This window comes from Falco rusticolus, chromosome 3 (genome assembly GCF_015220075.1).
Source record: "Falco rusticolus isolate bFalRus1 chromosome 3, bFalRus1.pri, whole genome shotgun sequence".
In the NCBI taxonomy this organism is placed as follows: Eukaryota; Metazoa; Chordata; class Aves; order Falconiformes; family Falconidae; genus Falco; species Falco rusticolus.
The window spans coordinates 51,310,201-51,323,489 of record NC_051189.1 but is presented as its reverse complement, the minus strand read 5'-3'; the positions used below and the strand labels follow the sequence as shown (position 1 = coordinate 51,323,489).

At 37.0% G+C, this 13,289-nt stretch overlaps 1 protein-coding gene across 2 annotated transcripts in view; it reads left to right on the top strand.

Moving 5' to 3' along the window:
- ASXL3 (ASXL transcriptional regulator 3) overlaps window positions 1–13,289 on the top strand; it is a 133,284-nt gene that overhangs the window by 58,137 nt on the left and 61,858 nt on the right. For both annotated transcript variants that reach the window (XM_037381151.1, XM_037381153.1), the window contains 2 exons: window positions 928–1,039; window positions 11,911–12,032. In XM_037381151.1, coding sequence (XP_037237048.1) covers window positions 928–1,039; window positions 11,911–12,032 — 234 coding nt within the window. The remainder of the gene's footprint in view (window positions 1–927; window positions 1,040–11,910; window positions 12,033–13,289) is intronic.

Here is a 13,289-nt window from a genome sequence, read left to right as displayed (position 1 = left end):
ATTTACAGGTTGCATTATTGCTTTTGAGAAGGAATATAATTATAGTGATAGAATTTTGCCTTTATGCTATTTCTATTCCTTTTCCTCTTTATTTTTCTTTTTTGGTCTGTATATAATGGTTTCTGTGGGTGGAAATTTTTTCTTGCTGTAGATGGTCAAACTTAGAGGGGTTTCACAATAGGAGTGGAGGAATGTGAGTCAGAGGTGAGAAACAAGAAAGTGACATTATATATTTGGCAGTCTGAATGTAGTCAGTTACAATTTTGGGCTGGGGGGAAGGATCTTTTGTAATTTATTACAGACTTATTTGATGTAAGGGCTTTAAACATATAAAACGATATAGATTTGCCTGTTGCTGATAACTAAAAATTCTGTATCTGAGCTTGAATTAGTAGTTTTCAGAAGCTCTATTTCCTAATTTACTAAAACAAATGCTGTTGTTTTTCTTTAAATCGGGAGATATTCTTGGCACAAATCCAGGTATTCACAATCTCTCCCATGCTTGTGAGCTCCAGGTTGCTTCAGTTATTTGAATTCAAAAAACAGGGAAAGGCAGAAAAGAAACATTAAAGGATTTGTGTTTTGCTGCAATGTTGTGGACACTCAGCTGGAAAACCAGGATTTTTAACAGCCAAACAAGTCTGGTTTTGTTTTGTTGCAAGATCTTGCATTTTATTCGACATTTTTAAAAAAAGTATGTTACGACTTTACAAAATAGCTTTTTTGCTTTTGCTTGGCAAGTTGTCTCATGAAATCTGTTTTTATATCTTTCTCTGAAGTACCTCCCAAGCATATTTTATTTTATTCTAGTTTTTGAAATGTAAGCATGAGGAGTACACTGCAGTAATCTATTTTCGCAGATGCAGCAGGATCATGATTGATTTTTTTCTTGTTAATTTCAGTTTTCTTTTTCTTTTTTAATGGTAGAAAGAAGAATCAACATGCCCTACTGATGGAACATTGGATTTAGGATGTGAATCTGAGTTAGATGGCGCTGAAATGGCTGAGACAAACAATAATAATGGAGAAGAAAATGGTGGTAGGTATTTTAATTTTGATGTTAGAGGGCACATTTTGGGAAAAGAAACAGTGTTGTTTACTTAAGATTTTCATGGTGTGGTTTCTAAACAGTATTAGTGTTGTGTACTCAATGGAACTATTTTTGACTGACTCCCTCTTTTTTGACCTTGTAAAGAAATCATTAACACCAAGTGCCTCTATTTGACTTAGATTTGTAAAAGACAATGAGTAATGATGTTGGGTGTGCTTTAAGTAACTAATTTTTTGGCTTACAATTTTTTTGTTCTAGGCCCCACAGCTAAAGAGTAATTTGCTTTATTGGGCATCAGACTTGCAGCTGTCAGATAGACATCTCACTGATTTCAGAGTGGGCATGTGGGGTTGGTCCCTCAGTAGAGTTCTGGGCACAGGACAAAGGTTTGTATTTTTTTTTGTTTCAGGCAGAGATTCTCCTGGGTGCCATGTTGATGTAAAGACATGCTGAAGTATGAGATTGTGAATTTTTTTCTCTGAGATAATGACAAACTAAAACATTGCAAGACCTTGAAAATGACAACCTTAGAAATATTTTTTTCTTTTTGAGAGGTAATAATTGCTCATTAAGAAAACAGTTCTTCAGTCACCTAAAATTACTTGCAAGTAATAGAAATTGAATATTCTTCTTATTAAAACTACACTCATTTAATTCTTATAAACTGAATGCTTTATAATAAAATCAAGTTTCCCAGGACCTCTGAAACAAATCTTTCCTTGATCAGTTCTTCTCTTCTGCTGCCACTTGACAACCTGTCCCACTGCTGGACTGCATTCTACTGCTTTGGTTCACTTCATATATGGTGAGAGGGTGTCCTGTTTACAACTAGGACATGAAAAAGCTCAGCTCATGTTGTTCTGCTGCAGACTTCCCTTTTTGGTCTTGAGCAACTTAGCTTCCATGCTGCACCTGTACAGGACTGATACTACTATTTCAGTATTACTTGCTACCAGCACTGAAAAAAATCACAAAATGCTCAGTGACAGGAGTAACAGAACTACCTAAGACAGGTTGTTGTGGATCTAGTGGTGAAATTTTGAAGCTTAGTGGGAAAAAAAAAACAAGTGAAGAATTATTAAATAGCTCTGTGTCTTCATTTTCTTTGATATTTTATGTCTAGAAGTTAACAGACTCTGAACGTGCGGTGGTTTTATGCTTAGGTAATATATATGACATGTATAAGTGAACATACCTATTTGTAGTTCTTCAACAATTCCTGTCTGATATTCTGACAAACTGTTCCTGTATACTTTCCTAAGTCACAGGAAGAATACAGGGGTGAAAAGCAGTGCAAATACAGTTACAGATACGTAAAGCAAAAGTTGATGTTACTTGTTATAAACAAATAAAAGTCATGGTAAAACCTTGGAAATTATTTAGGAGTGATAGGATGTAAATAAGGATGCCAGAATGCCTGAAGTAGAAAATTACTGGGTTTTGACTGAGAGGAGGCTGCATACTATTTTCACAGTTTACAGTAATAAAAATAATTCTAGCATTTGTGGTGACATAAAAGAGCAGCTGCTAAAATTAAACGTTTTAAAATATTTTGGATAGAGCAGTACATCACACCTAGATTGTTTTAAAACCTGAGAACTTTCCCTCATGTTTCATCTTTAACCAATCTTGGAAAACTGATATATTTAACTTTTCAAAACCAAGTAATTTTAAATTTTTGATGTCATGCACTGGATATTTTTAAAAGGAGTAAATGGGATGGCAATAGTGAGTTTATACTGCATATAGAAAGACCAACGCTGGATGTGATCTATAAGGAACTGAAGACAGCATATCTTGTATCAGTCAGCAGATACAGAACATAAAACATGTTTGATCATAGCTTTTCTTGAGACAAAGTTTTGTTGTTAAAGATATCTATTCATATATGTGTAGAACTCTGTAAGTGATTTCATTTACAGTATAGAATGCTTGGCTTAAAAACAGGGCCACATCTGAGAAATGCAACCAGTTTTAAGTGGACTGAAAAGTACAAATTACTAGATTTGCAAAGGTGTAGGAATCACCATCCACAGTAGGTATTTTTGCTGTTCTCTTGAAGATGTGACTTGACTACTCTTCATTCAATATCTTTGTCAATACTTTTTGAAAAGTATAAAAACCTTCATGATTAATTTTGTTGATAATAAATAATGATGTTGAGATCCCTCTTTATTGCCTTGTAAATGATTACAGTTGAATAACATGGATTTTTTTTAGGCTGTAAAGGGAAGAAAAAGGGTCACATTTGCACGCTGGAAACATGTATTCAGTAAATCAGTAAATCTGAAAAGTGTTTAAGGATCACAATGGAAAATGAATTGAACATAAATTAGATGCTTTTGCTAATTAGTCCAGTGCAGTTCTTGGACTGTAATTCTGGTAGTACTGATAAAAGAATATAGGCATAGTGTTTCCTTTGGGTGTAACGCTAGTTAAATGATTACTAATGTATTGCATTCATTACAGCTATAAGAAAGAATTAAGAAAAATAGGAAAGGATTTTGAAAAGGCACATAAGAACTCCTGAGTGAACAGGAGTTCCAGTCAGCCATCCCTGGAAAGGTCATGGAACAACAGCTCATCCTGGCTGTCATCTCTAAGCATGTGGAGGAAAAGAAAGTTGTCAGGAGTAGTCAACATGGATTCGCCAAGGGGAAATCATGCCTGACCAACCTGATAGCTTTCTGTGATGGAATGGCTGGCTGGGTAGATGAGGGGACAGCAGTGGGTGTTGTCTGCCTTGACCTCAGCAAGGCTTTTGACACTGTCTCCCCTCATAGGTGAACTCAGGCAGTGTGGGTTAGATGGGTGGACAGTGAGGTGGGTTGAGAACTGGCTGAATGGCAGAGCTCAGAGGGCTGTGATCAGCCGCACAGAGTCTAGCTGGAGGCCTGTAGCTGGCGGTGTGCCCCAGGGGTCAGTGCTGGGTCCAGTCCTGTTCAGCTTATTCATCAGTGACCTGGATAAAGGGACATGGTGTGCCCTCAGCAAGTTTGCTGATACAAAACTGGGAGGAGTGGCAGATACATCAGTGTGTTGTGTTGCCATTCAGTGAGACCTAGACAGGTTGGAAAGTGGGATGGAGAGGAACCTCATGAAGTTCAACAAAGGCAAGTGTGAGGTCCTGCACCTGGGGAGGAACAACCCCACGCACCAGTACAGGCTGGAGGTGACCTGCTGGAAGGCAGCTCTGTGGAGAAGGACCTGGGAGTCCTGGTGGACAGCACGCTGGCCATGAGCCAGCAGTGTGCCCTGGTGGCCAAGAGGGCCAATGGGATCCTGGGGTGCATCAGGAGAAGCGTGGCCAGCAGGTGGAAGGAGGTTGTCCTCCCCCTCTGCTCTACCCTGGTGAGGCCATGTCTGGAGTGCTGTGTCCAGTTCTGGGCTCCCCAGTTCAGGAGAGACAGGGAACGACTAGAGAGGGATACAAAGATGGTTAGGGTACTGGAGCATCTCCCTTGTGAGGAAAGGCTGAGGGAGCTGGGGCTGTTCAGCCTGGAGAGGAGAAGACTGAGAGGGGGCCTTATCAATGTCTGCAAATATTTTAAGGGTGAGTGTCAAGAGGACGGGGCCAGGCTCTTTTCAGTGGTGCCCAGCGACAGGACAAGGGGCAACAGGCACGAACTGCAGCACAGGCAGCTCCATCTGAGTATGAGGAAGAACTTTACCTTGAAGGTGGCAGAGCCCTGGCACAGGCTGCCCAGAGAGGCTGTGCAGTCTCCTTCTCTGGAGACATTCAAAACCTGCTCTGTGCAGCCTGCTCTAGGAGAACCTGCTTTAGCAGGGGGCTGCACTAGGTGATCTCCAGAGGTCCCTTCCAACCCTGACCATTCTGCAATTTCATAAATACCTCGTTTGCCTTGGGAAATTTAAGGGGGGCAGTCTAGTTAGTTTATCAAAGATGAGTTGGTGACTTAATCAGTTTGTAAATGTTTGAGAAAAAATATTTGTATAGAAAATACTTGGTTTAGCAGACCAAATCTAACAAGATGCCTATCAATTGAACTTTTCACACTAAAGCTGGGATTATTTTTCTTTCCAGGAGACTATTCTGTGGCATAAAAATAACATTTGATTCAGTATAAAACACACTTTATGAAATTCTCCGACTTGTGTTTTATAAAAGGTCAATAAATAGTGTGTCTCCTTTCAGCCTTAGTATGTGTGATACATACCAGGATGGGTGTTGTTTGCACATTGTATTCTTAATTGCCCAATTGATTGCATTTTTATTTGCTCTTGTTTCCACTGTGGTAGAGTGCAGAAGCCCCAGTTCTGACAGAGTGATCAGAAATTGCCTAGCAGGAATTTTAGAAGTGCCACTTTAGGGTTAGCTGGAAGCAGAGGATGAAACCCTAAGCAACAGCCTCAGTCCGTTTGTAGGCTTTTAGATTATAGTCTTCAGCTTTAGGGCTAAAAAGTACCAGATGACACTCAGAGAAGAATTATTCCCCAGCAGGCACAATTTTCCCAGCATAACTGCAGGCTACTGAACAATTTTATTAGCATAATAATATAAAAATTCCTCACAGTTATAAACACATGACTTGGTGAAAGCTGTTATTCCATATCGATATTGCTAAAATCACAACTGGAATGGTCTCACCGTTAGATTATTCAGATGCTGTGGAGACAATTTTTTTCCCCACCTTCTCCAGAGGCGTATGTTAAAGAAACTCTGTAAGCTACAGTTGGTTTTGTTTGGAATGGGTTTTCTATAGAAGCTCTCCAGCAGTCTCGTATCTTTTTTATAAATTCTATTTCCCTCAAATACAGGGGCAGCATGTAAAGATGCAGTCAGTATCAGTAAAAGAATTAAAATCTCAATTACTGTTGCCTGGGAAAATGATGACTGTAATATCCTTTTGCCTGTCAATAGGATGTTCTGTTCTCAAAAAGCATTTCTCCCTAGGGTTTCTGAAGCCAGGGCTAATCCATCAACCACAGAGCACAGTTGATTAAAAATTGTCTTCGTGCAAGCCAATGGAATGCACAATGATGTAACTGTGGAGGAGGTAGCAATTCCTATGGTGCTGTGACTTCCTTCCCCTACCCAACCCAAACATAGGTTCGATGTTTGCCCAAATATGAGCAACATATGTCTCCTCTTCAGGCACTTTGGTTTTCAGTACTTCCTAAAACTGTAAGTTTTTCAATTGCGAACATGAAGCAGCGGAATTAATTTCTTAGGCAGTTTTCCTATATATACTAAATTAAATGATGGACAATAGAGGATCAGATTCATGCTGAATCCTGAAATTTTGTCTTCATACCTACTGTCTGTGGTCTTGAACACCTTGTGCATTTTGGACTAGGAAGCTACTAGGATAACTCCTGTAGTGAGGAATGAATATTCACCATTGTTTCAAACCTGAAGTCCACATTTAGATCTTCAGTTCCTTTCCAGGAACAGAATTTCTGGCGATTCAGGGAAACCTGTTACCCTCAGCATCTGTCTCTTAGGAATAATATCAGATAATTCTGCAGAATATGTCCATTGCACATGGCAGCATCTAGATGTGGGACAGGCTCTTCTAAAAGCAGGACAGTAACAGAATAGCAGCTCGAACATACAAACTTTTAGATGACATATCAGAAAGAGACAGCTTTTCCCTTTTTTTGTTTTGTTTTGGTGGTGGTTTGTTGTGGGTTTTTTTTTTTCATCTCCCTGCAAGCGGCTATAAAATAAAAATATTATACCCAGGGTTGATTTTAACTTCTGTTTGTTTCATTCCCACTGGAGGGGAGTCATAAGAATGAGAGAAGATATTGTAGAGCTTGAGGGATAGATCTTTCTCATCTGCTTTTTTTTTACTGTACAGTAGAGTTAATGAGGCCTAAGAAATTGGTGGCTTAGTGATGACAGGCTGTATATTTTTAGTGGAAAGTGTTGACTTCCTTTGGAATAAAGATTCACAGTTTTCAAAGCTTTGTGAAATGTTTAGGCTCAAAAGCACGCCGAGAATATAATGTGATTCAGTGCAAGCTACCAAGCTGATGTGGTATTTGATGTCTTTTTCCAAAAAATACTATTCAATATTATTTATCATTTCACAGTGCTAGTATTGCTTTTCAAAAAGAGTATTATAGTCACAGTAGTGCCCTTGATATATTCATCTGTTTTTGCTTGCTTTGGCGAACTTGTTCAATTAACTAACTCCCAAACTGGTTTTCATTTTCAAGAGCTGATGGCAACAGTCGAGTTCTGAATTGTTCAGATTTTGCGAGTTGGGCTCTAGAGATCAAAGAATGATGGAGGTGAATTACTTGATACATCTGTGTTGGCAAAGCATGACCATTTATGTCAATACAAGTATAGATCTATGTCACCCAAAGAAAATATTGAATTTTATGGATATTTTAGAGAGAGATTTGTGTGTATGTTTTCCTAAGGGAGTTCTCTGTGAAGTTTCCTATCTCCAGAGTGTGTGCATACATTTTATGCTTGAGGTAGACTCTAGTCTTTAGCATATGGTAGCAATATTAATTTGTGTTTTGTAATGTGGCCATTAGTAAACAATCCTTCTCATCTGCTGTGGTTTCTGTAGCAAAGAAGGAAGTGAACTGCTGTTGTTTTTACTGGTTTGATTTTAAATCAGTATGGTCTGTCTGAAATCGGAATTAATGGTGCTATTTATTTTGGCAAAATAAGCCCCTTAAAGCACTCCAGAAATTTTTCCTGTCCATTTAGTTACAGAAATCTGTTTATAATTATTCTTAATAATTTTCACTGGCAATGAGGTAGAATAATTTTGAGTTGTATTCCTACAAAGATCGTTTCTTTGATGAAACACTTCTAATATGCTTTAGGTAGGTGTAATATTTCTGGAGCAGGGAAGGTAAAGGGTAATAACAAATAACAGAGATAGCCTATAGAATTTGAAATTAAAAGATAGCATTGCTGATTTTTATAAATGATAGCCTTTCAAAATACTTGCCAAAACTGGTCTTGGAAAAATGGAAGAGAGGAAGTTATTTTAAATGGAGGTTGTCAAAAACATTTTTAACGTGCTCTCCTTGCTAAGTAATTCTAATTCTATGATTCACGTTAACACTCTGTGAACACTCACTAAAGGAGGTCTTATCTTCAGAAACCCAGCTGCTCCTCCAGCTCATACCCTAACACTTTATGGCTTAATAGTTGTTTTTTGCTTTATTCCTTCACTCAGTCCTGGCCCTTGAAGAAGCTGATTTAAAGAATGGAGCCTAATTATTCTCCACTAAATGGAAATGCCTCCTGTAGGCTTAAAACTGTTCTTGTTCGCCTTTTCTACTGTAGCAATAATGGTGAATCGTCTTTATTTGCTACCCAAATATTTTTCCTTCATCTGTCACATTCTTTCAGGGTTCTTTTTATTCCTCCGTAGCATCCAGTTTATTTTTAGCATTCTTTTCTGATAAAGCTTTTGAAGCGAACATGGATCTGATAATATTCATGCATCTCCAGTGTTTATGGACAAAGCAGTTGCAGCTTTCCAAAGCTGAACATATGTACAAAGACCACTGTCTCTTCTTGCATTTGTTTTTCTTTTACTGTGTTTGGTTTCCATAGCAGAAATGCCTGCTTTGTTCTTAAGGCATTGTTTTTTTAACTAGGATCATCACTGTTAATTTCAAACACTTACATATTTTTCTGTCATATTTTCCCCTTTTTTTACTTTTGCCCCATTCAGAGAAGAGCAGTTGGACTTTATCCATATAAATGAACAAATAAATACGATTTTCTCTGCTCACAGACATTGTATTATAGTGAGATTTTGGAACGGATTGATATAAATCATGCAGTAGCAGATCATGTTTTAAAGAACAAATTTATTCATTGTCTTATACTTGTATTTAATTTCTTACAGAAAAGTCAATTCATATTGTTTTGTAAACAATTAATATTGTTTATTGGTTGTCCTCTAAAAAAGCCTGTATATCAATTTTACTATCTTTTTTGTGAATAAAGTTAATGTTATTAAGCATTTATATAAGTTAACATAATTATTTAGATTTTAATATTTGTATCTTCTACTTTTGCAAGATAGGTCATGACATCTTATTTACTAGATGTTTATGTTTATAGCCATGATTTGTAACAACTGGTTTTAAACAGAAATGGAAATTTAAGTAAAACATGGAAAACAATATTTAAAATAGCTTCTTGCTATTTTAAGCTGCTAGATATATGAAGGAAAATATTTGTAATGTACAAAATATATTTTAGAAAGGAAGTATCATTTGTTGTTAGTAAATGAAGTTGACTTTCTGTAATCACCATGTTTTTAAAAAAATTTTAAGCAGCAGATTTCAGCCTCACATATCTATTTCTGTAGTCATAGACTACAGAAAAAAGTTTGTTTTTCAAAACTCAGCAGAACTAGGTTTCGGTTGCACTAAACCAAAGCAGCCTGAAGTGAGGTATTCCTTCTGTACCTGCAGAAGAGATTACAGTGATGGAAAATTCTTTATTGTTCTAGTGTGTTTGTTTCAGTTGCTTCACACAGTAGAACAATCCCTGTTCCTTGGTTTAACTTTGTTGTCAAAGCAAAACAAACCAATACACTGATAATATTTTTATTTAAAATTGAAGTAATGATAGAAATAAGAAGTATGGCCTCTAATGGACCCTGTCACAATTTCAGGGTTTATTGTTAAAAGAAAGAATGAATGAAAGCACAAAATTAAGATAGAGCTGTGTTTATTTTTACTCATGTGCTGTATCATGACTTGACATTAACGGTTGTAGTATTGAGCATCATCAGCTAGTGTTATCAAACTTGTCCAGGATGAACTTTATCACCAAAATAAATAGGGGAGACTCTTGGATAATGTCCTAGATCAGAGTAATGAAAATCAGACTTTCCCATCTGAACAAGAAAGTAATAGGAGTTGCAGTCATCCTGGAGAAGAGGAATAGTTTTTTCATGACAGGTCATGTTGTATCCTCTCTTAGGAGGGACAGCGAAGTATATAACATTTTCCATTCTTTAGGCATTTTTAAATATGTTCTGTTCTTGTCTCCTTAGCTCTGGGGTTTGTGTGCTCACACTGTTTCTGTTTTTTTCTTCAGTTCTTTGGCTCTCAGACTTTGCCAGAAAACAGTAAAAAAAAATCTCTTTGAAACAAAAGACAAAAGCTGGGTAATTTGAAATGACAGGTTTTTATTTTGGTGTAGGTGTTCTTTGTCTCAGGAGCTTAGCTATTGCCGTGATTTAGATTACATAAACCAGCTATTGTTTTGTTTTCTGCTGACACTTTGCTGCTCCTTTAAGTTGTCTTTTTTGATAGTAAGCTTTGCTCATCATATGGAAAAGATTGATCCAAAGCAGGTGATGCTGTAAACTCAGAGCCTGTTTTGTGTTCCAGCTTCTTTTTATATTTTGACAAATGCTTCAAGTATAAGGGAAGAAAGTGACAAACATCAGTTATAAATCTTATGACAAAATAGGATTTGTCTTATCTGCAAATGAAAATTTTTACTCTAATATGAAAATTATTTTGACATAATGCCAATGCCATAAAACAGTGTGTATTCTCTGTTGGTGAGGTAAGTATTAATTATTTTTTCTTTCAGTGTGAAAGCAAATGTTTAATATCATGGTAACAATTAATTATTGATGACTAAATTGTCTCTATTCGATCTTTTTTTCTTACAAAGTCATTACAATATTTCTTTTACAAAATTGCTGGCGAGGGAATTAGAATGCTTCTTAGGTGACTGCTCATCCCACTGAAGGATGGGAGGAGAAAACCATAGGCAAACAGAAGCGTTGGGCAAAGATCATTTCTGGCACATGTCTGTGTGTCTTTGAGTGGCTTCAAACTATTCTGGTAGGTGTGCGAACTATGGCAAACGTTGGAAAACCACATACAGCTGCGTATCATTATAAAGAAGGTATATCAACATGTAAGCCAGCTTTGAGCAGCGCTGGAGGACAAACTGGAACTGAGTCAGCAGAGGAGAATGGGGAAAAAAGTTGCTTAATTTCTGGATTAACGCTGTTTCAGCTGGGGAGTCTTAGGACACCAGTTGAGAGTGACAGTAATGCAAGGCAGTAAGAGTGGAAAGGTTTTTACAGCCCTTTCAGTCAAGCTTGCTGACTAACAAGACTAATAGCTTTCACGTCTGTTTAATAAAGGTGTTTTTTTAAAACAATTAATTATTTTTCTCCCCCCCTTTTTTTTAACCAGAAGACTTTCTATGTTTCACACATGTATTCAAAAGGCCGTTTAATCCAAGTACTGTAGCATTTGTTCATTAAAACATGTATTATTTAGAAGGCTGAGAAGTAGCAGTGTGTATTACCTGAGAGACCAGAATTCCTCTTTGCAGGATATTCCAGTCTACCTGTTAAACAGGAAAGTGTGTGTTCTCAGCTTTACCAAGAAGTACTTGTAAAATAGATGAGTCTGGCTCCCAAGAAGCCATTGCAATCTGGCATGAATTTACATATTTATAAATATTTCTAGAACACAGGGTCATCAGTGTCTCTTGTATAAATACATGTTTAGGCACATAACAATCCAGTAAACATGTTTTGGTGAGGAAGATAATTTTGTCTAGCTTCTGTGTGAAAACCATAGTTAAACTATTTCAGTTACCTTTCAGGACCTGAAAGGCAAAATATGCATGGCCTGCAGAATTGCAATAGAAAGGGTATGGTGAGGTACAACTGTTTGTGAATCAATGCATTTATTTAGAATATGGCTGGATTTTCAGCTCCTCTGGACCTCTAGACTAGCTGAATTTCTTAGAGAGAGCTTGTTGTTTTCCAGGCACTTGCTTTCTGCCCCCGCCCAGGACTTTCCAAGAGATAGGGAAGGCAGACCTCCCAACAGTATTCTGATTATTTTTTTTTCTTTCTATAAAGTTTGCCCAAAGCAGACATCTGAAGAACTGTCATCCAGTCGTGATTCGAGCCTTACTAATGCACCGGTGCAAAGCAAGCTAGTATCTTCCTTCCAGCAGCACACAAAGAAAGCACTTAAGCAGGTAAGCTTGTATTGACTGATAATCAATTGGCTTCCCTTTAGCATGTGTTTCAGTCTTATACAAATAAGATCTCAGCAGATTTTCAAGGCATTTCTCGGGATTTTTAGTGCTTTTTTAAGTGGTGTATTGCTGGGTTTTTTTTCTTTTTCTTTTTTCCTGATGGGTGCAGTCCTGCCATTTGTTGTGAGTTTGATGTTTTTTCAAGTGCTTTTCAAGTAAGCAGAATTGTTTATATTATCACATCCCTGCTTTTCCTATGTAAGCGTTTGTGCTGGAAATTCTATGTGAGGCTTAAAATAAATAAATAAATAAAAAAAAACATTTTTAATTTCTGCAGATAGGTAAGAATCTGGGTATACTTGCAGTTCACTTTTTCTTTATGGTCTGTTAAGTAGTTTTTCTTTCACACTGTGTTTGACACTACCGTGTGTAAAAGTGGAGTAGTTTTTGCATTTTGAATAAGTTATGATTTGGGTGATTTAGGTTGCATGATAAGTAGTAAAGCTTGGCAAAAGTGGCTGATTATTGAAAGTCAGATATTAACTAAAAGCTTAACAATGTCAAAATTATTTTCCAACAATTCCGTATTAGTTCAACTTGCAGCCGGGCAAATGAAAAATTAAAAAATTATAACAAAAAAAAATCATTATCTCCTTTCAATTTTCAATATGTAGGAATTGCTTTAGTCTTGTAAAGACTACAAAAAAATGAAATACAACTTTTCTGAAGTGTCAGCATAACAAGATGATGATGTTTTAATTTTTCTCGTAACTCTTCTCTTAGTTATAGTTAATGGAAGTCCAGCATTTCATGCCAGGTTGTTGATTTAAACTTCAGTTAAGCAAAATCTGTCCACATTTCCTCGAAACACTTAAGTATTTGTGCTTAGTTTTTCATGCAGTTGGAGTTTAAATCCACTAAAATTAATAGACCTTTATGATTCACCTAAGGTTATCTTGTACTCAGAGGCTTTGAGGACTGGAAAAGATTGTTAGATTGGGTCTCACATCTGTTTGGTCAGGAAAACCAAGCAGTGGGCACAAAGCAGCTCACTAGCTGTGTGGACAGTTGTGAAAAAGACAGGTTTTGAAAAGTCTTATAAACAGATCCTTTGCGATACATGAACCTTCTTAGGGGTAGAGGGAGCGGGCAAAGGGAAAGGAGGGGGGAAAAAGAGCAAAGCCACAGATATTTGAACTTGTATAACTGTTCTACCATTTGTCACTTAGCAGATATATAGCATGGAGAATAATTTTT